This window comes from Rhinoraja longicauda, chromosome 18 (genome assembly GCF_053455715.1).
Source record: "Rhinoraja longicauda isolate Sanriku21f chromosome 18, sRhiLon1.1, whole genome shotgun sequence".
Classification (NCBI taxonomy): Eukaryota; Metazoa; Chordata; class Chondrichthyes; order Rajiformes; family Arhynchobatidae; genus Rhinoraja; species Rhinoraja longicauda.
In genome coordinates, this window is record NC_135970.1 from 13,999,438 (window position 1) to 14,021,899 (window position 22,462).

A 22,462-nucleotide genomic window follows, 5' to 3' on the forward strand; every position below is an offset into this window, starting at 1 on the left:
TGAAACAGAAAAGTGAAACAGCTGTTAATAAATATATCCAGTAAGCTTTTCAAAACAAAATTTCAGTAACTGCAACAGAAGCAAAGTGAATCTAATATATTCCAGTTTATTTAGAATATATTGCCACAATCAATTCTTCAGACCAGTTGAGATGAGCATCACTATGTAAAAATATTCATAAAACTATCCATGTTTTCAAGAGATTATACATTAGTAATAAGGATATCATTAATAATGGGAAAATTACATAAAGGATCAGGATTAAGTTTGTACCTCAAAATGATTTAAAGTGTAAGTATAATAATATAAATCAAAACAGCCCATTAATAGTGCAGCTTAGTAAATGGGTACGATGTACTTCTGTGCACATGTGGAAAGAGTACTGAAGGTGTGTTTTAAGGGCCAAGAGGGACAGTGGCTCCATTTAGGCACTTTGTCCAGCATCCCAACACACCTGCATCCCTAATATGGCACCTTATGGTCAGTACTGTTTCACTCCATATTGCATGGGCAGGCTAAGTTGTTCACTTTTTGAGGACTGCAGCAGCATTTTTGTAACCAAACCATTTGCCAATTGGTAGAGGATGCAAGTGCTCCACAGCCAAATGAGGTGGAGCGGGAGAGGACTGTCAATGAACACAATTATGCTTTCCTATTGTATTCCCAGTTCTGATTAATCTAATTGGATACCCAATATTTTCTGACTTTAAACTCGATATTCCTTTACTAAGATTTGAAAACTATGAAATTCTAGTCCTCAATGGCTAATTTAACTACCCCTCTTCAACTCCCTTGATCTACACAATCTTCAAGCATTAGCATTATATCTGAAAGATGGTCCCCAATATTTATACCTGCCTGTACCATTAAAAATATGATTTTCATGAATTCCCAAACTCAAGAAACCCACCTACTATTGGAAAACTGAAAAGAACATTATGTACAAACTTCGAATTTGAAGTTTACCATACTGTCAAAGAAGATTTTCACATTTATCAATATAACAATGGACATTATTAGCAATTAGATTAAATGCAAGATATTTTCCAGGAAGGAATATTCAGTGCTCAGAAACAATGTAAATGCAAATCAAGTCGACTGAAGTTGTAATTGCAAACATTAGCAATTCAACAGATATGACGATACAGTTACAAAAGCTTAGAAAACAAAAGTGGATTTCCTGAGAATTGGAATTGATGTCAATAACATTCAGGTTCAACTAGTACATCATTATGAAGTCATAGAAGCATGGACAAGCTTAATTCAGAGCAAGATAATCTGTCCATTCACTGCCTAAACGAGGCAATCTTCAAAGGTAAGTGAGGTAGCCTCAACTGTTTACATCACAACGGGATCATCTCAGGGAAGACCAACTTCTCAGAATATTGATATCAAAAAGGTATATATTTTGTAGTGGGGAGAAGGGTAATATAATGATGATCACCTGAAAAGCAGTTTACATTACATGGGGGCAGGGATACCAGCCAAGGGATCGGCTTGGTAGCATGTATTTTCTTCAGGAATAAGATTACCTTCCAGCCATGGGTTGCAATAAAATATTTTAATACCACTTTGACTGTGGGTTTATTTTACAACTGAGGGAAGTTGGATAGCACAGCCTGAAGATATACATTTCACCAGTGAAGGGTTACTTTTCTACTTCAGTGTCCTATTTATTACAGGCAATGGAGGAAAGGGGAAATAATATCAAGAAGGTGATACCTCTGAATGAGAGGTGATACAGCTAGCAAACCAATACACTCACATTAAGTAGCAAGTTGTTCAGGAAATTGAAGGCTAAAGTAGGTTATTTTCTTTGAAAACACATTCTTATTGCTCAGATTCCTATGATTTTGTGAGTCATACAAAATCTAGGGATCTACACTTCATTTAATTCAGAACAGAATGAATCCACCATGGCTATAAAATCTAACAGTAATATGCACCCTCCAAGTATTTCACTGTACACAGAGCACTACTCTAAAGTGAGCATGTCCAACACTTCATTTAACCATATTCTTCCCACAAGGCCTCTTAGCTTATAAAACCAAATATAATTTTCATAATCTATAGACAAAACACAACAGTCTTGATATTTCAAAACAAAATGCTTCAGATAACTTTAGTCAACTCAAAATTTAGCACTGTACATTTTTTTGCTTTGTTCGACAAATTAAATTCTCACTCCATCCTGTACCCATTGTTCAGAGAAAAAAAATCACCAGCTTTTAAACAAAAATGGCATAAGGAAGCATACTAAAAAAAAAACATACTATTTTATAAGTTAACTCCAAGTATAAAAACATGTGATTCCAATTCCTGGATGAAATGACAGTGTATATATGACATATATATAACCATGGCTTTAAGAATTCAAAACCATGGTCACTATTGCTGAAGGATTTGAAAGCCGTAATTTCATGAAAACAAATATGTTTTTTACAAAGATGCCAAAATTTTCAATGCATTATAAGGAAGAAGTTTTCTTACAAAACACTGGCCAGCAGTGTTAGATGCAGCCAGGTATCCAACTGCATAATTGGATACTTAGGGATCAAAGGTTGAACAAATTTAACAGCTTGCAATAAAGCTAAAAATATTTGCTGTTTCAGTGCAATTCTACCACTAAATAACCAGCAACATTCAGAATTACATCAGGTTGCCAGGGCATTCTAGGTTGAATGCAATTTTTTCGATAAGTATTAGGCATGGAAGCCTGAACTGTCTCCTAGATCCAACAGTGCTGGCCACTTCAAAATTCCACTAAAGGAATAAATCCTTCGCAAGAGATAACCAAGTTAGTGATTAGATCATAATCCATATCCACATGCTATTTTAGAGCTTAAACAACCCTCTGGGTGATTAGAACTAGTCTGTACAACTGTACGTTGGCAAGTAGTGTAAGAAACATTGATCCAAAATATTGTACATTGGCCAGGTTTAGTTTCATGAAATTATGATAATATAGTTAGCTTAATATATTGACTTTGTAGCACTAAACACCCAGTGAATGTAACAAATGTATATATCAGCCAACAACTGGAGTGTCATTGTTGTTACCCAATGGAGAAACTAGTTCTTGCAGTTCTGTCGATGGTACATAGTTGTCAGTGTTCCTACTTCACAACATTCAACATTTCCTTTGCCTTGTATCATTGGCATTATGCTTGCTTTTTATAAAAGGGTTTGCATTGCCATTGCCCACTTTTTCCTTTTCATACGCCTTGTCTTGTTTTTGAAGCCTGGTTTCCTTCCATCGCAGCGTGATATTCCTGTTGGAAATAGCATGGTTACATTTATTATACACATGGGTCATCTTCTGCTGTGATAACTCTAGTGTCACTGACATATGTGAACTATAAGACCATTTACAGGGGTGGGAGAACTGGGAAGGGGGAGGGGAAAGAGAGGGAAAGCAGGGACTATCTGAAGTTAGAGAAGTCAATGTTCATACCGCTGGGGTGTAAACTACCCAAGCGAAATATGAGGTGCTGTTCCTCCAATTTGCGCTGGGCCTCACTCTGACAATGGAGGAGGCCCAGGACAGAAAGGTCAGACTGGGAATGGGAGGGGGAGTTGAAGTGCTGAGCCACCGGGAGATCAGGTTGGATAAGACGGACTGAGCGGAGATGTTGAGCGAAACGATCACCGAGCCTGCACTTGGTCTCACAGATGTAGAGAGGTTGACATCTGGAACAGCGGATACAATAGATGAGGTACGCTTGGTCTCACCAATTTAGCAACATTCTGCCGTGTGGGAATAATTTGCGGCATTATCTGAATGGTTCTCAGGAACCTATGATGTATTCAAGTGATAAGCTCTGTGCCTACATTGTATCTGAGCATGGATCTGGTCTCTGGTCCTGAGGATTGAACTGACCCCTGACCATCTTATCCCCAAATCCCTGCCAGTTATGTCCTCCAATTTATTTTTCTTAAATTTCAGTTCGCCTCAGTAAGACAGTTCTCATGAAGCTCTTTCTCGGATGCAGATTGTTAAAAATCTAATTAGATTCACTTTGATGGCTGTTTGTAAGTTTCAGATTTATGACTTGCATATTTTTATACAAAGTACAGAAAGGCAAACCATTTTGATACCATTCTATGTGTTCCATGTCACAACTTGGTGCAATGTTTAACTGTGTATATGTTAGCATAGATTAGTAATAAATGATAACATTTCGTAATGAAGTAAAACCAGAATTGGCCTTTGACTGAAGTTAACTTTTTCTCATTCATCAGATGCTCCCTAAACTACACAGTGTTACAGTATTGTGTTTTTATTTCAGATTTCCAGGACCCGGAAGTCTTCTGATTGCAATGGAAATTAGAAATCTGTACAATTTGAATATTTCCAATATTTAATAAGAATATACCTTCATGCCTAATATACGAGAATCACTGCATGTGATTCCTTTCCTAAACTTGATAGATCTATATCATATCGGTTAAGAATGCAAAAAAAGAAAGCAACCTTTTACCTGACTGAAAACAATGCCTGGAATTTGAGGCCACTGGCAAAATATTCAAATTGCTGAGAAAGCTCTGGTAAAGCTACAGGTACATGGTTAGGAATTAGGCGTATGATGTTGAAATCTCTAACGAACAGACAAATTATTCATATTTTACATGGCAAATCATTCATAGATCCCAAAAATCTTTTGAATAAAGCTTACCGTATAAAGAAACGCCATATTGTCCAAGACAGGACCAGTATTAAACCAAGGATCCAGCACTGGGTAACGTAGAAAGGAATTGGAAGTGTAAGTGTATGTGGATCGTATTTCAGCACAATTAGGAATTCTGTCACTGTGATCGCAGCTACCAACCAAGCCTGTTGACCGAGCTTTTTATGGAAATGCCTGCAAAAATGGTTAAAGAGATTAAAAAATAGACTTGAAATTTACTTTCTGATCTGGTTAGCAAGCTGGAAACAATGTCAGCTTTGCAGTGTGCTACATGGGTATAATCATGACAATTACTTTATAGGAACATGGATTCAGTTTTTGGTTAACCAATATCTCCTTATTTAAGAGGAATTAGTTAAATAAATTTGGACTGTTATACTACATTTTGCAATTTACACGACTGCATCAGAAGGTGCAGATGTCTGTTTAGTGTCTAATTTGATCGTGATAAGTTTATTAAAAATGAAAATTCTTATTCATTTTTTTTAACAAATCAAAAAGGCATGACATAAATGCCAAGTGCAGGTAATCATAAATATACATAATTTGTACAAATTAGTATGTCAGTAATGAAGAAAGGGAAAAATATCTACTGAATAGGTGGATGCACACAATATACTTTAGAGATTAAAAACCCATTTGGGATCAATGTCACCAAAATGACTGAACATTGGCAACATATTTCCACAGAGTTTATTATCTTAGGTAGGCAATTGTCTCTAATAACGTGATGATATCACTTTTAACTTGTTTCTCTTTTCCAACAAATACTTACAGGTCATCCATGAAGTCATAAATCTCACGCATTGCTACACCTCCGACATGCACAAAGAAAACTAGACGTAGCAAGACGAGATAATGTTCGGGAGGCATCCAGAGGACAAACTTCAAGTAAAATGTATTTAACTCCGCAAGCAAGAACTGCAAAATATGGACAAAGGGTCCTTAGTTCTCGGAGCAATTTGACATAACGAGTCTCAAATATACATAATAATACTTTCTCTGGCGTATAAATTAAATTATTTTTTCCTTTTCTTGCTGGAAATACAAATGCCACATATTACCCAATTTGTTTATGTCAATGTACAAGGCCAACAAAGTTCAAAAAACGAGAAAACCATTTTTATTACAAAGCTGTGAAAATGGAAATAGATCAAAAGAGAGGATTTCAAACTTCCTTCTCTGACTGAAGTGTTATACAGCTCATTGGCGGCAAGGTTGAGATGTGGTTGGGCACAACTAGGTTGAAGCAACACCTTTTTTCTAGTCAATCATTAAACATTTGTAGCAACCAGGTGGAAACATAGAACTGCAGATGCTTTTTACACCAAAGATAGTCACAAAGTGCTGGGGTAACTCAGCAGGTCAGGGGCATCACCCATCCAGAGCTGCTGCCTGCCCTGCTGAGTTACTCCAGCACTTTGTGTCTATTATTTGTACCAACCAACATTGTGCTCAACTTCCCAGATTGTCCCATTTTTTAGTTGCTGAGGTTTTGAACTAGTTTCCACATCAATAATCTGGACCTTGGTAATGCTCAATGTATAATTCTCTACACTGGCATATGTCCAAGTACTATTTAACAGTTCCTGAAATTTGCAGGTGAATAACATGTTTATTTGTGTCCTTTTCCAACCAAGCAGTGAGTAGTTCAATACATTTTAGAAAACTGAAAATCAAAATTCTTAGATGGATGTTCTCATCCAAATGTAACATCATATTCCACTTCCTTACCATGAAAATAATTCCACAAACTGCCAGCCACCTGCGAAGATTTGAGGCTGGTTTCCATTCAAACTTCACCCAGCTGTATGGTGTAAACTGGAAGGCAATGCGCTTGATTTTCCCTCTGGAGAAGCAGAATATCAGATTAAAAATCAGAAATGGCCATCTTTACATGCCTGTTTTACAGCAGGAACATGCTTTTAATTGGATTTCAACATTGACGTTTATATGAACAGTTCTATTAAGACCAAAAGATAGAAAATACATTTTGCTTAGTGGGTTCAAGGGCACAATTTTACATCATCTTCCTTTTATTTTGAAGGAAGCCTTTGACAGTAGATGTGCACTGTTAAGAGATTATCCACTGTTAAGTGATAGCATGAATCAATAATTACATGGATCTAATACGTCTTCTGTCATTCGAAAAAGACCAGGGGTTAAATTGCCTGGATGAAGGCAGCTCATCAACATCCTGTATAAAGGTACCAGCATGATTGTCTCACAGAAAAAAATAAATCGACCCATTTAAAAATGAAAACCCCAGGTCTCTAAATCTGATTAGAGAACGTGTCCTGGGATTGTATTTTCAATTTAATGTTACCAGGGCACATATTTCAACAAGCAATATATTATATTAAATAATGATATGCAATATTCTATGGTGGAATTTGAAAATGCTTCCCTAAAGATGAATACAAGGAATAGTTCCTACTTATTTTAAACCCAGTGTGTTGTGCAATTAGTCCATCCATTGTTTCTGAATACTTCACAGATATTACATGTGCCATCACATGTACACACATGCTTAATGATAACTGCAATGTAACTTTCTACAAAATGCATTCTGCTTCATAAGATACAACTTAAGAGGCCAACATCTATATTTCTTTTGAGCTCAAAATTAAGGATGTTAGTCCCATTTCAGATATTCTGATGCAGCACTGGAAACCTTTGGACAAGAATGATACCATTTGCAACAATAACTCCCGATTTTGTCAATTATTAGTTTAATATTATTGATGAAAAACGACAATATAATGAAACCAATGAGAAAAAAGTCAAGCTACAGGAGAAACTCAGTGGACCAAGCAGCATATGTGGTGGGAAGGAATTACCAATGTTTCAGGCTGAGGTCTTATGATGGTGAAACAGATGCTGCTCGACCCACTGAGTTCCTCCAGAAGTTCTCTACTCCAAATTCCAGCATTTGCAGTCTCTTGTGTCTCCTTTAAACTAATGAGACTTTGTTTATATTCTGGGTAACCTAATCAACCACTGAAAAGATATGCAAGTATGACCAGCATTTGTTTACTGCTCAATCTTAGACATTCATTACTTTCTTGTTTGTGGCTGCAAGGCCAAGGCAGTCCAAATCTGCTTTTTCATCAATTAGATCATAGACATTTACCATGACAATTTGAAGTATTCAATCCATCTAAATGTATATGTTCGAGTTTTAAAGATGTCACGTGTACTTGGCCACGGATGATTCAGAATGAGAATATTTCCTCCAAAAAACTATGCCAGAAGGCTGATGGGGAGAACTAATTAGATTGTCGCAAATAATTGACCCCTGGAAAAAAACTATTGGTGACAGGCAAGCCTTTGTTTTATTCCTACAATGAAGAATTGTTTGGACATGCCACAACTGTTATAGAAGACAAGAAACATTTTTTAGGCTTCAACATGGTCTTAAGATGTGAATTTAGAATACTCCCTTGATCCATATAAAGCACCATACCACTGTCTATCTTTGGTTTAAACCAGCATCTGCAGTTCCTTCATACACATACCACAACTGGGGCTCTTACCAACCCCTTCATTTGATTTTTATATTTTCAAGATATTGACACGGCTTCAGTGAACTTTCAGGTGAACAACAAGAAGTACTGCACATTTCACAAAATGACACATGGGCCTCCCTGATGAAACTAACACAGCATTTCCAAAGCCACATAAATCGTGCTCCACTCTTCTTACCAGAGAGAATTAATAACACTGGAATGAACCTACTTTCCTAAAACTTCCAGCTCTTTTAAGTCAAAAAGACACCAGGTCCAAAGACTTAATTATTCTGCAAAGATAAATTTAGAGTTTGTGGGCATTGCTGACAAGGCCAGAATTTATTGCCCATCTCTAAATGGCCTTGAGATGTTTGAGTGGTGATGGTGATTTGATCCACTGCAGTTCTTTACGTTACCAAGATCCAGATTTAATTTTTGAATGCAATGGAAACCTATTAATAAATATGTATTGGGAATATATACAAAGCCTTGGAGTCAACATACATATTTTATGTTTTTAACCGCAGACAAATATACTACAGATTTGGAAATTTGTTTTTATTGGCTCAATTTTATATTTGACTGACACCCATCCAGACTTACTTTCTCAAGATATCCATCAAATCATAAACAATAAATTCAAACACAGTAAAAATAATTTAAAAGCTCCAAATTACATGGACATGGAAGAAATGTTTAATGTTTTTAATTCAGGCATGTGAGTGAGGTCAAAAAAGAGGAAAAGAGCCGAGCGCTTGCGCGAGGCATACAACAGGGGTCAAAAAATTGTTCCACACTGTTTTTGATCCAGTTCCATTTCCTAGTGTGCGTAAAGCATAATACTGTATTTTATTCACTAGTTATTAAATTTCATGACCTATTAACAAAAAACATTGCCAATTTATTTCCTACAATCATCACTGCCAGATAATGTTGAATTTACAGTGGTCAATGCACATTTTGGAGCCTACTATTGCAAGTGGCAATCTAAAAGAAGCAAGAAACATCACACTTGGCATATTGTCCATTCTTGATATCCCAGAGAAGTTTCCCAATTTCAGAGAAGTTAAACCTAAAACCTATTAATGAATGCCTAACAAGGTGCGCCTACCTGAAAAACAAACAGATAGAACTACTATTGCAAGAAATTAAACCAGTATAAATAAATAAAAAGGCATGCCCCAGAGAGCTTTTCTTAAAAGAAATATGTACTTTAGGAAATGATTTTACAGTTTTATTCTGGTGAGAAACATTACAAGTGGGATTTTCAGAAAGCAGTTAAAATGTTCTACCTTGTAAGCAACAATCAATGGGAGAAAGCACCATTGGCTCCACTCTCACTTTTGAAGATAAAATTAAACCCAGCAAAAGCTAATCTCTTTGTAAAATGCTGACGAGCACTGGGCTGAAATGTTGATCGCACACTTCAAATGTTAATGGTTGGCACACTGTCAGATCCCAGCATCTACCTCACCGAAAGCAGCAGCATTCAGCAGATGGAAAATTCCCAAACTCTGAATTCACAAGGCTGTCAGTTCCTCATACAGTTTCGACTCGAGCAAAAGTATGAGAAATATTAGCAACAATGGTTTCACTCCTGTCGTATGAAGACATCAACTTTCATATCTGTGTGACCACAGCTGTAAATCTATATGGTTTTATACTGCAGGAATAATTCTGGATTTTCACCAAAAATGCTCTTTCCTGTGCTTGATTAGCATTGTGCATTCGGCAATAGGATGATACAATAGCACAGAACGATCCACCCACTGTTCAATCACAAGCAGACGGACTTACTTGTAGCTGTGAATATTCCAGAGCCCTTGCCAGTGGTAAGGCTTCATTGAAAGCCAATGCAATGTCTTCATGGCACAATAGATTCCAAATCCATTGCAGAGAACCACATCCATTATCCACTGTAAACAAAAGCACAATTTTACAGATCTTTCACAGGACAAGGGATATTGTGTTCCAGGTGGATAGAATGGAAGTTTGCAATGTATTATGTACACCCAGAGAAATTTAACTCAAGTGCAGCTATAACAAGTTTCAGAAGGTAAAAATAATTTGTCAATTTGATAATAAAGACCACAGGGCTTGAATAAGATGACTAAATTCAACTTCCTCACATTAATAATTTTCCTCAGCATAACCCTACTGACACCCGGATTAACACACATGACAACATGATCAATGTCACTTTCTTAAAAAACACACACATGTATGATCCCCATTATCAACAAGGATGTCACCGCCACCTTTGCTGTTCCCCTTGCCCATTTTGTGCATTACAAAAGTAAATACACATACTACAATGCAACAAAACTGTTTAGTTCAATGTATTTTTTAGCTCAGGGCACATCTGGTATTCAGTGGCCTAAATGTTTGTTCTTAGATTTCATTGGATCACTTAATTTATATTAGATGATTTTCTTGATCAAAATGTATTTATTATTGTAGGAATTATTGACCAGCAGACACCAGTATTTTACAACATTTTTCTCAACCACAAATTTCCTCTAAACACCATAGCAATTTTAAAAAACAGACCAAAAGGCCAGACACCCTTCAATGAAATCATGACTCAGCTAATGATCCAAGTCTATTCTCTCTAATAACCAATGTCCCCTTCGAACATCCAAAAATCTATCCCAGCCATCAAAATTCTCAAAGTTAGAGTGGCGCAGCGGTAGAGTTGTTGTCTTACTAAACAAGAGACTACGGGTTCGATCCCGACTACGGGTGCTGTCTGTAGAGTTTGGACATTCTCCCTGTGACTACATTGGTTTTCTCTGAGTGCTTCGGTTTCCTCCCACATTCCAAAGACATGCAGGTTTGTAGGTTAATTGGTTTCTGTAAATTGTCCTTAGTGTGTAGGAGAGTGCTAGTGTATGGGGCGATCGCTAGTCGGCGCGGACACAGTGGGCTGAAGGGCCTGTTTTCAATGCTGTATCTCCAAAGTTAAAGAGTCTAAAGTAGATCTCAAGAGGTAAAGAATGTTTTACAGCTGCTATTGCCTACTGATGGCAGCGTCAACTTCTCACCTGCTGTAGTTATTCATATTAATCATATTCTCTACCGTTTCACCCCGGATCTTCCCCCTCATCCAGAAACCCGCCATTTGTACACATCATTACCCTCCTTCAGCAGTTCTCCATTTCCACCCTTTCATTCACTTACTCAGGATCTACTTTTTAATTTCCACCGTAAAAAAAGTGGGGTGCTTTTTTCCCCCACTACATGCAAGCATTGTTATGGACACATGGACCACAAACCAGAGTTTATCTTCATGAGAAAAATTGCAGACAATTTTTTCTCCACAGTTCAAATATAAAAACCATGGAGCAAATCCAATGAACCAAAGACACTTGTGTCAAGAAATAGTTATAATATTGCTTAGTTTTCTCCAGTGTACAACACCTGTACTTTACTAGATACATACATGGTCCCACCAGCATTCACTGAAGTTAGGTAGCTGATGCTCCAAACTGTACTCCAGAAACTCGAACATCACACTGATTATCATACACATCCACCAGTCACGAATCATTAGTGTCTACACAGAGGATAAAAAGGTAATTAGCCACAGAGAGGACTAATATCAAAAAGGAACGAACAGCAAGCTCCATTTCAAAGGAGCCATATCTCTGTTACTTTCACAGAATTAAAACACTTCTTTTCTCCACAGCCTGGAGAATAAAATTCAGATTAGAAATTGGAAGACTGTACAATGGCTGGTGATAAACACAAAGTGTTGTTGTAACTCAGAGGGTCAAGCAATATCTCTGGAAAAAAAGAATGGGTGACCCTTCTTCCGCAACCAGACCCGAATCGTCACCCACCCTTCTCCAGAGATGCTACCTGACCCGCTGAGCTACTCCAGCACTGTGTCGATCTTCGATATAAATCAGCATCTGCGGTTCCTTTCTGCACAATAACTGTTGTTTACAGCTTTAGGATACCAACACTTTACGGGATGTGCACAATTATTTTACACAGGATTTGGCAGTCCTCCTATTTCAGGTGTTTCACTGAAAGCAAACGGTGGGCCTTGGAAAAAGTGCCTCATAGATTTACCAGAGATCCAAGGGTTCGATTATCAAGAGGCTATGCAATCAAAACTAGCGTGTTTTGAAAGGCATTAGAAGTGAAAAGGTGTGGATTTGAGTTGATGGACAGATCAGGAAACAGGGAAAGAACTTGAAAATTAAACCCAGGCCATTAACGTAGAAGTTAGGAAACACTTTTCATGGAGTAATTGGTAAAAATCTGGAATTCTTCTACAACTGGCAATTGATATTGAACACAAGTTTAAACTAAAGTCTGTAATTTAAGAAAAGGCATAACAGATAAAGAACAACTAGTTTATATTTATCTGCACTTTACACATGTGCTCATTGGTATCTGTATAGTAACTGTGCACCAAAAAAATCATCAAGACAGAAAAAGCCAGTCATCTATCATCTTGATGTTAACTCCTCTGCAAGTTCTTCAATAGGCAAGGTTATCTCTGGGTATTGTGTTTACAGTCCTGTTATGCTGCCGCAAGAAATAATTTTATTGTTCCGCTTTTGGTACACATGACAATTAAACACTCTTGATTGTTGAAATTCCCAAACAATATCTTATCACAATGGATAATTAATTGCATCTAACTTTATTTGTAAAAGAGTCAGAGGAAATGCTAACCCAGTTCTCATCTTACCTTAAGGTACCAGCCCAGGAAATGAGCCGGGACAAATCCATCCAATTTGTCCTAAAATACAACAAATACAGCAAATTTCAGATTTAAAAATTACTTATAATTTCATTTTTATTGTACAAAATACTTTCCTCTTCATCAATTAGCTGAAAACTACCTTTTTTACACTTTGCTCAATGTGGTGTTTAACAGCTGCTTTGCCTTACTGATTGATTTTGGAAGAGAAAACGATTATTAATTATATTTAATATATTACATAAATGTCTACAAACAACTATCCAACCTGTAATCTTTTTACATAAAGACTACAGATATGGAAAAAGACAATGCCAAAAATCTTTAAACAAGCTTAACAATGGCAACAAAGTATAATATGGATTGAATGGAGGATAAATCGGTTTTGGTACAGCCATTCTGACCATCCTCAGTAAATGGTTCTACCTGGATTTGTAAGGGGTGAACAACAATTGTTTAGAGATGGGCAGTTCCACTTTAAAATCACGCTTCACTCTACGTCTCACTGATCCCAACTACTAAAATAACTACCAAAAAAATGTGCACAATCTTCCTGCCTCAGTTTGGACTCAGATAAAATGTTTAAAAACCTGGCAGCAATTTGGAAGTTCAAATAGGTCATAAATAAAAGCTTCAAACAACATTCAATGTTGAAAGTTAAATCATTTAATTTTCCTGTTGCAAAGCTTCAAAGCCAAAGAGAACCAAAGTCAGTTGGACTGTTCAAAGCTTTGATGCTATGCTACATTGATGATCAAATAAGCCAGTGCCTCCAGGCAACCTTCACTGATTGAAAAGCTGGCATGCAGACCAAACGTTGTGCACATGAATTGTGGACATGTAAACCCCACTGAAAAAAGGAAGGCCTGTAGTCCATTGAAAGATTACTTCAATGTGCAAGTACAAAATGATATCCCAATGGATGCAGCTTTCTCCTGTATGAATTACAAATCAGATAAATTATGCACTGAAATTATATGCCAGAAATTTTTCCAACAGGTAAGAAAGACTATCAATAAATAACTTGCCCTCTACATATAACATTTCATGGTGGAAATTATCTCCATGGTACTTTAACTAAAGGGATTGGTAAAAAGGTGCTAACTACCCTCCACTATTTTGTGAAAGTATATAGAAACAGGCAGTGTAAAAGGAATAACTTTCTGTCTAAAAAAACCTTGATTAATGAAGAATAGTTGTGGTATCGAAAGCAAGTATTGAGAGGCACGACTAGACAGTAAAATAGTTGATGTGGCCCCATGAGAGATTAATGAGAAAATAGTATTTTGAGAGATGATATATCATTAATCAGCTCTCACATAGGGAATCCTTAACTTTAGAAAAGGCAGACACAAACTGTGCCTAAAAAGGAAGTCATTTTATTTTTTCACCATGAAAATGCTCATGTGCAAAAGCAAAGGTTACTTTAATGAAAGAGCAGATCTTAACCAAGGTTATTCAATCGGAGTTCATGAATGTAGTTCATATCTGTTTCAAAATTAAGCACATCACAGACTTCACGTGAGCCAGCACACGTTGATTAATAGTCATTGATTCAAATAACGCACAATAAATGAGACTACAACGTCCCTCGGTGTAGCACACACAGAACGATCACATAAACTGCTCCAGGACCAAGCCATTTGACCCAGTCAACTTTGGTGGTAATCCTGTCTAGTTCTGGGTCCCACCTTTTATTCATCTGTCCTTCACCTACTTGAATGTTCTGCTTCAATTAGCATTCCGCTGACTCTTCAATGTAAGCAAAGGTTCAAAAAAAGATTCTAGATAATGACCATGTGCAGCAGTTGAGTGAGGTAGGTTGTGGAATCTAGGCTGATTTATATTCCGAGAAGCTAATATTTATTTTACAGGTTAAGCTGTTCAAAGCTGCAACTGAAAATACAATTACATTTAGTTCTTTTGTAATTGCATGGTGACTTCTGATACAAAATTTCTCTTTGTTTCATGCGGACACTGATATAGAACTAGATCGGCAAGGGGAAAATAGCAAACCAAAAAATCTACAGTGCACTTCCAACTGTAAGAGCAGGTAAATTTTAAATGGAAGCACATGACATTTGACCATAGGGAGAAATACTGCCAACCTCAGGACAAGCCATTTTAAAACACCATCGCCAACCTTCTCCACGCTCATTTTCAACAAGTATAAGCAGCATATAATGATTATGCCGAAGATTAATACCATTCTCTCGTCCCTGCCGCTCCTTCACTTTAGTTGTTGGGCCAAACCTCCCTGTACACCCCCAGTCCTGAGATTTCATCTTTCTCTAGATCACTTGACTAACCCATTTGGCTTTCACAGAGTTTATCTTATTTACAAGACCCAGTTTCTGTTCAATTATTTTTATTCAAACCAAACTGTTATCAGTTTCTCTTTCTGGCTTAATGCTGGTTGAAACAATTAACCTCTTCTCAGACATTGCACTTCATGTTTTCCCTTCTGCTGTCATTATGCTCTCAGCTCAAAAGAGACCTCTGACCTCACTATCATTGGAAATAACTGCATGCACCTCAGCTTTGGTAAAGAAAAAGTCCCCAACGTAAAATATTAACTGTTTTGCACAAATGCTGATCTGGGCATTTTCTACTTCAAATCTCCTGCTTCTGCAGTACTTCATTTTTCCTTATCCTTCCCTATCCACATTCCTTAAAACTGTTGCCACCTTAAAATCCATGACTTTGTTCCTTTAGATCACCTCAAACTTGAGGATCACACCTCAATAATGATAAAGCACTTACTGAAGTCACAATAAATTCTTTTGGACATGATAATCATAAACAGTTCCTCATTCTTCTTAAACCAGTCAGGCAAAATTGACTGCCTCTACTGCCTGTGATTTTTTTTCATTTGAGAGGCAAAGCATTTGCTTGGTGCTGTTCTGCTGGAGAAGTCAGATTTCAGGTAAGGAAGTACTCTTAATTATTTAAGTGTCATTGGATTATTTCTACTATTGGTGAAGAAATATAGCAGTTTAGAAATGCAAACCAATCTCACCCAAATGTTGTGATATGGATCAGTCTTATTTCCTGGGTCAAAAATAAGACAATTCCCACCATAGTCCCTCTCAGGCAATGGCACCCCCAATTTTGAATCGATGAATTTCATGAACTGACGACCATCCTGAACAGTCTGTGGGAACAAAAAAACAGTACTAAAAATAATGCTGCACAAACATGGCAGGAGTCATTATTGCTCCATTAAACCCATTTAGTTTGGGGACCTGAACTCATGCCAGGACCTAGGCTTGGGTACAACTGAAGATAAAAGTTGACCATAAAACACACTTTCTCCAAGCATTTAAGCGCAAGGACACAGAGTTAAAATTGAATAATGTTATGTACATCTCCCTCTCCCAACTAATCTATAATAAAACTGGTTATATCAATCCCCCCTTCAAACAGCACTTTCAGCAAAATTCACTGGCACTACTGCCATTTAAGTAAACCAGCGCATGCACTCTCAAGGGTCGTCAAGTCAATGGCATTTCAGATCCCCAGCCCTAAAGAGCTCTGGTGTGAAAAATAAGTACCAGCACCTTGGTTGTAATCTTCAGCATGCAGTCTGCCCAAGGGAAGACTTTATCAGCACACTTTCAGATGCAAGTATTACAAAATCTACTTATCCAGAGCCATAGTCACCATTGCAATTCTTCACCATCAACACATAAATGGAACAGCCACCATATTCGCACTAGAGTTAAGTGAGCTAGATGTTTTCAAGTCTAACAAAATAACAATGGCCTTAAAGAAAAAGTCACAGATTCAGAGTGGTGCAGCACAGGAACAGTCCCTTTCGCCACCAGGTTTTCACTAACAAGCACCCAATTACATTTAGTTTCTCCGCATTCCCACAAAGTCCCCATAGATTTTACTGTTCACCTGCACACTAGGTGCAATTTAGAGTGTCCAATTAATACAGGTACAGAGATACAGCATGGAAACAGACCATTTGGCTCACCATATCCGTGCCAACCTGCGATCCCTATACACTAGCACTATCCTACACATTAGAGACAATTTACAATTTTATCAAAGCCAAATGACCTACAATCCTCTACGTCCTTGGAGTGTGGGGGGAAACCGGAGATCTCAGAGAAAATCCACGTCATCACAGGGAGAAGGTACACACTCCATACAGACGGCACCCTCAGTCAGGATAGAACCTGGGTCTCCGAGGCTGTTCGGCAGCAACCCCTGCGCCACTCTGCCGCCCTCTATGCCCCAAAAATCTAGTTTTGGGAATGTGTATGGGAACTGGAGGAATCACATGTGGTTACAAGGAAAATATGTAAGTTTTACACAGACGTAACCAAAGCCTGAACTGAATCAGGGTTAGTCGAGTTGTAAGGCACAAGCTCCACTAAATATGCCACCCTAACATTTCTCGTTCACCAAAGTAACAGTTTTGAGGGGATGGCGGGAGCAGGAAGCAGGAAGCAGAGAAATAAAAGTATGCCATACTGAGTCATCTTTAAAAATACACATTGACTTGGCCTCCACCACCATCTGGGGCCATGAATTCCACAGATTCATCACCTTTCCTCCTCATCTCCATTCTAAAGGAACAATCTTTTAATCTGAGGCTGTGCCCTCTGGTGCTAGACTTTCCCCATTAGTGGAAACATCTTCTCCACATTCATTCTATCTAGACCTTTCATTATTCGGTAGGTTTTCAGATCCCCCCCACCCCCTCTTCATCCTTCTAATCTCAGGCCCAGAGCTATCAAACGCTCATGTTTTCTTTTTGAACTAGCTGATGTATTCTTATATGGTACGATTTACCTGGATAGCATGCGTAATAAGAAGTGTTTCACTGTATATCAGGAACGTGACAACAACAATAATAAACCACACTATCTTTTTCACCATTCACACTAATCTTATTTGTCCACATCCTTCAACGGCCTACCTCTTCAAGTGCCTGTGCAAGTCTGCTTGTTATTATATGGAGAAAATACTGCTATGCACAGAGGCTCATTGTATGCTCAGCCTCAGAAGCTAAAAAAAAAAATCACAGTTCCAAGGAGAAAAACAGCTTTGCGGTTCATAACCAGAAATGAAGGGCGCCAACTGTCCATTTCTTCCCCTCTGTCCCACAACTAAACAAAAGACATTACTGATGTTCAGGCAAATTCATCAACAACAAATGGATGGCTAAGCAAGACACAATTGAATGATTGTGTTATTTTAATAGATACTGCTAGCAACATTCACCAGGCAAATGCAATGGTCTTGCTCATAATGGGGTGTGGAAGAGGCAGGAGCAAGCCGGAAATTTGCTTGAGAAATCAAAGGCAAGTAAGAAAAGGCTAAGTAAAGGACACTCACTGTTAGAATAGTTTAGTTTATTGTCACATGTACCAAGGTGCATACATACATACCGAGCCATAATGTAATTTGGTGCAGGACAAACAAGAAGAAAAAAGGTGTCAGCATCCAGCTTTCTTCCACTATCTCATGGAAACATTGTGCTTTATAGACGGGTGCAGTTATACTTTCTGCTTACTCAAAGCGTAGTAGGTAATACGTCTTTTAAATATTGTAAACTGTAATCTAATACAGATATTTTATTACCTTTATATAAATATAACACTAACAAATGAGGCGATAACATTTGATAAGGAATATCTGTCTCACTTCAAAATAACATCTAGCAACGACATTTCTTTTCTACATGATTATCCTTTCTACAACACCATGTGCTTTTAACTTACATCTTGTTGAAATCCGAATATTACATCTTAGTATACATAAAAAATAGCTGAAAAGCGAATTCTTTTTTTGTGTAAAAATGTGTAGGCATAGACATGTGAACACATTAACTATATTCTTCCTTAAAATTCAGGTCAGCAGCAAATAAGGATTCTTTAGTTAAGTTTAGATACATTGTGGAAACAGAAAAAGGACAATTTACATTTTACCAAGCCAATTAGCCTATAAACCTGTAGGTGTTTGGAATGTGGGAGGAACCCGAAGATCACAGAGAAAACCCGCGCAGGTCACGGGGAGAACATATAAGATCTGTACAGACAGCACCTTAGTCGGGATCAAAACCAGGTCTCTGGCGCTGTAAGGCAGCAACTCTACCGCTGCGCCACTGTGCCGTCCTATGACACGGAAGTACACAGGTCCGTGACCCAAATCATGGAATCGCATAGTCTTTCAGCACAAAAAATGTGATTATCAGCTAACTGGGGAAGTATAACTTAAGTACATATGTGATCACAAGTAACGGCCAGGGTAGTTAACATATGCAAATGCTCGCAACAACCTCTTAATCCTTAACAAAGTTATACATATTTTATAGAGTTCACTGGCATTTATTATATATCATGGCTGCCCTTAAGATAATGAGGAAAATCATAGCATCTTGCTGAGAACACTGCTAAAATTTCAATTCAAAGCTTAATTATGAAATGCACGTGGGATTCTTTTAATAGATTTATGGAAGATCAATTAATTTTAGTCCAAGAGAAACAATATTGATCTGTTTAACTGAAAAAATACATCTCAAGTTGCAAAGAAATGTACAAGAAATATAAAAATGCAAAAGTTTTTACAAGTATATGAAGAGGAAAAGACTCGGGCATCTTGCACACATGAAATGTGCCATGTTTATGGAAGTCTGCTTTCTATGGCTTTTCAAAGACCGTTTGTGAAGCCAAAGGACCAAAGATCTTGAATGTTTCATAAGTATTATTTTGATTGAAACATGCAAGATCCCACAGGTATATATGGAAAAGATGTTGCAAGATATGGGAGAAACGTGAACAAAAGTCTGATTAAAAATAAGCCATTATAAGGCAAGGTGAAAAAATCTCTCAAAACTACAAAATCCTCTTTTCAAAGAGCAATCAACATAGTATTTGAAGAGATAGAGGTAGATAGAAATTTGATAAATCAAAAAGGAAAATTTACCGCAGATGGACAGGAATACGGAGTTAGGATAACTATCCAATTAACTTTGACCATATTGAAGATTGGGGCATGTTTGAAGGATTGGATGTCGTATTCTTGCGCCAATCTGAATGCATGTTTTTTGGCCAACCACCTTCAAAGACCCTGTGCTTCTCCATTGTAATGAAGAGTCCCAGTGATTTACATTTGACAATTTAATTCATTCATCCCCGAAAACACTTAGTTGAACTCCTCAATGGTCAGAGATGAAAAGCATAGAGCTACCAGCATATAGCGAGTAAAGTGCCCGCAAGTTTTGGATTTTGGGTCTGAATGAAGTCCATAGTGATATCCCAAATCAGCTCTGCCACATGGGAGTCCTCATGAACAATAGGGGTTTGCTAGAAATCCCCAACACTTGCACTTTCAATGTTACAACTCAAATGAATCATGAGTAACATTCATTTGAAGGGTAATTGCAAAGAAGAAAGGCAAGAATCTGGTCCAAGTGAATTATTTTGAACATCTTTGGGTTTTTTTATGCTTACAGAATATAAGTTCTTCATTTTATTTTTAATTGGTGTCTTTCCAAATTCAGGGGCACATTCAGAAGCGCTGATAAAACTTCCTTTGATAAGCAGCAAAGCTAGAATCCCAAATGTAGCCAGTCAAACTAACGTAGATTAGTCACCTGTGGCTTACTGATGAGCATTCTTACCTCCAAAGCCAAATATTACAATTTCACGTCCCATTGCAGAATTAATTAAACTTTCTTTTAGTGGAGGCACCAAAGCAGAATGATCACCAAGATCCATAAAACCTTTGCTGGCCATACAATGATAGCTTCATGATTCCAACAGTGAAATAAATACTTGGCCATTGGGGTATCGTTTTTTTAAGGAGACAGTTTTATGGAGATAATCAAAATCTATTTCAAACTAAATCTTCAGAAAATAACTAGTTTGTTGTACAATACCTACAAGACACAGTAATGAGTGCAATACAAAAACAATCTACCTTTTTAGCAGAAATAAGGAACTGCAGATAGACAGAAAGTGCTGGAGTATCTCAGCGGGACAGGCAGCATCCCTGGAGAAGGAATGGGTGACGTTTCAGGTCCAGACCCTTCTTCAGACTGAGAGTCAGGGGAAAGGGAAACGAGAGATATAAACGGTGATGTAGAGAGATATAGAACAAATGAATGAAAGATATGCAAAAAAGTAGCGATGATGAAGGAAACAGGCCGTTGTTAGCTGTTTGTTAGGTGAGAACGTGAAGCTGGTGCAACTTGGGCAAGGGAGGGATGGAGAGAGAGGGAATGCAGGGGTTACTTGAAGTTAGCGAAAACAATATTCACACCACTGAGCTGCAAGCTGCCCAAACGAAATGAGATGCTGTTCCTACAATTTGCATTTAGCCTCACTCTGACAAAGGAGGAGGCCTAGGACAGAAAGGTCAATGTGGGAATGGGAATTAAAGTGTTTGGCAACCGGGAGATCAGGTAGGTCCAGGCGGACTGAGCAAAGATGTTCAGCGAAACTAGCGCCCAATCTACGTTTGGTCTCGCCGATGTATAATCCACATCTTGAACAACAAATACAGCAGGAGGTTGGAGGAGGTGCAAGTGAACCTCCGCCTAACCTGAAAGGACGGTCGGGTTCCCTGGACAGTCGAGGGAGGAGATATAGGGACAAGTGTTGCATCTCCTGCAATTGCAGGGCAAAGAATTACAGATGTTGGTTTACAAAAAAAGTGCTGGAGTGACTTAGCTGGTCATGGATAGATGGTGTTTCAGGTCAGGTCTTATTCAGACTGATTGTTGGTCCGCCTAGCCTGTTGGATATCCCATTTAGAACGGAGATGAGGAAGAACTTTTTCAGTCAGAGAGTGGTGAAGGTGTGGAATTCTCTGCCTCAGAAGGCAGTGGAGGCCAGTTCGTTGGATGCTTTCAAGAGAGAGCTGGATAGATCTCTTAAGGATAGCGGAGTGAGGGGGTATGGGGAGAAGGCAGGAACGGGGTACTGATTGAGAGTGATCAGCCATGATCGCATTGAATGGCGGTGCTGGCTCGAAGGGCTGAATGGCCTACTCCTGCACCTATTGTCTATTGTCTAATTGTGAATCATTTTAACTCCCCCTTCCCAAACTGACCTTTCTGTTCTGGGCCTCATCCATTGCCAGAGTGAGACCACATGCAAACTAGAGGAACAACACACATATTCCATTTGGGTGCTAAACAATCCAATGGCAAGAACATTGAACTCTCCACTTTTAACTAACTATATAAACCTACCCCCTCTCCTTTCTGCCCCAAAATACCCCCACAATTTGCAACTTGTCAATCCTTTTATCTCACACTTGTGGCTTTTCATCTCTGACCTTTGCCCAAACATCTGACTAACAAAAAAAAAACCTCACTTGCATCAACCTGTGACCTGCTAGGCTTTGTCCTGCCCCTCCTCTCTTCCAGCTTTCTCTCCCCCCACCCCCCCCCCCAAATCAGTCTGAAGAAGTCCCAACCCTTAATATCACCTATCCATGTGTTTTCCAGAGATGTGGCCTGACCTGCTGAGTTGCTCCAGCACTTTGTGCCTTTTTAGCAAGTATTATGTGCAAATAATAATCAG

The 22,462-nt window shown here is 38.1% G+C and overlaps 1 protein-coding gene across 2 annotated transcripts in view; it reads right to left on the reverse strand.

The window, feature by feature from the left end:
* Positions 1-127: 127 nt before the first annotated feature.
* The window catches only part of ptdss2 (phosphatidylserine synthase 2), a 55,782-nt gene continuing 33,447 nt past the window's right edge, over positions 128-22,462 (reverse strand). For both annotated transcript variants that reach the window (XM_078415129.1, XM_078415130.1), the window contains 8 exons: positions 15,934-16,068; positions 12,903-12,953; positions 11,640-11,753; positions 9,995-10,113; positions 6,423-6,537; positions 5,464-5,609; positions 4,677-4,862; positions 128-3,272 (listed from right to left, as the gene is read on the reverse strand). In XM_078415129.1, coding sequence (XP_078271255.1) covers positions 3,131-3,272; positions 4,677-4,862; positions 5,464-5,609; positions 6,423-6,537; positions 9,995-10,113; positions 11,640-11,753; positions 12,903-12,953; positions 15,934-16,068 — 1,008 coding nt within the window. In that variant the 3' untranslated portion in view covers positions 128-3,130. The remainder of the gene's footprint in view (positions 3,273-4,676; positions 4,863-5,463; positions 5,610-6,422; positions 6,538-9,994; positions 10,114-11,639; positions 11,754-12,902; positions 12,954-15,933; positions 16,069-22,462) is intronic.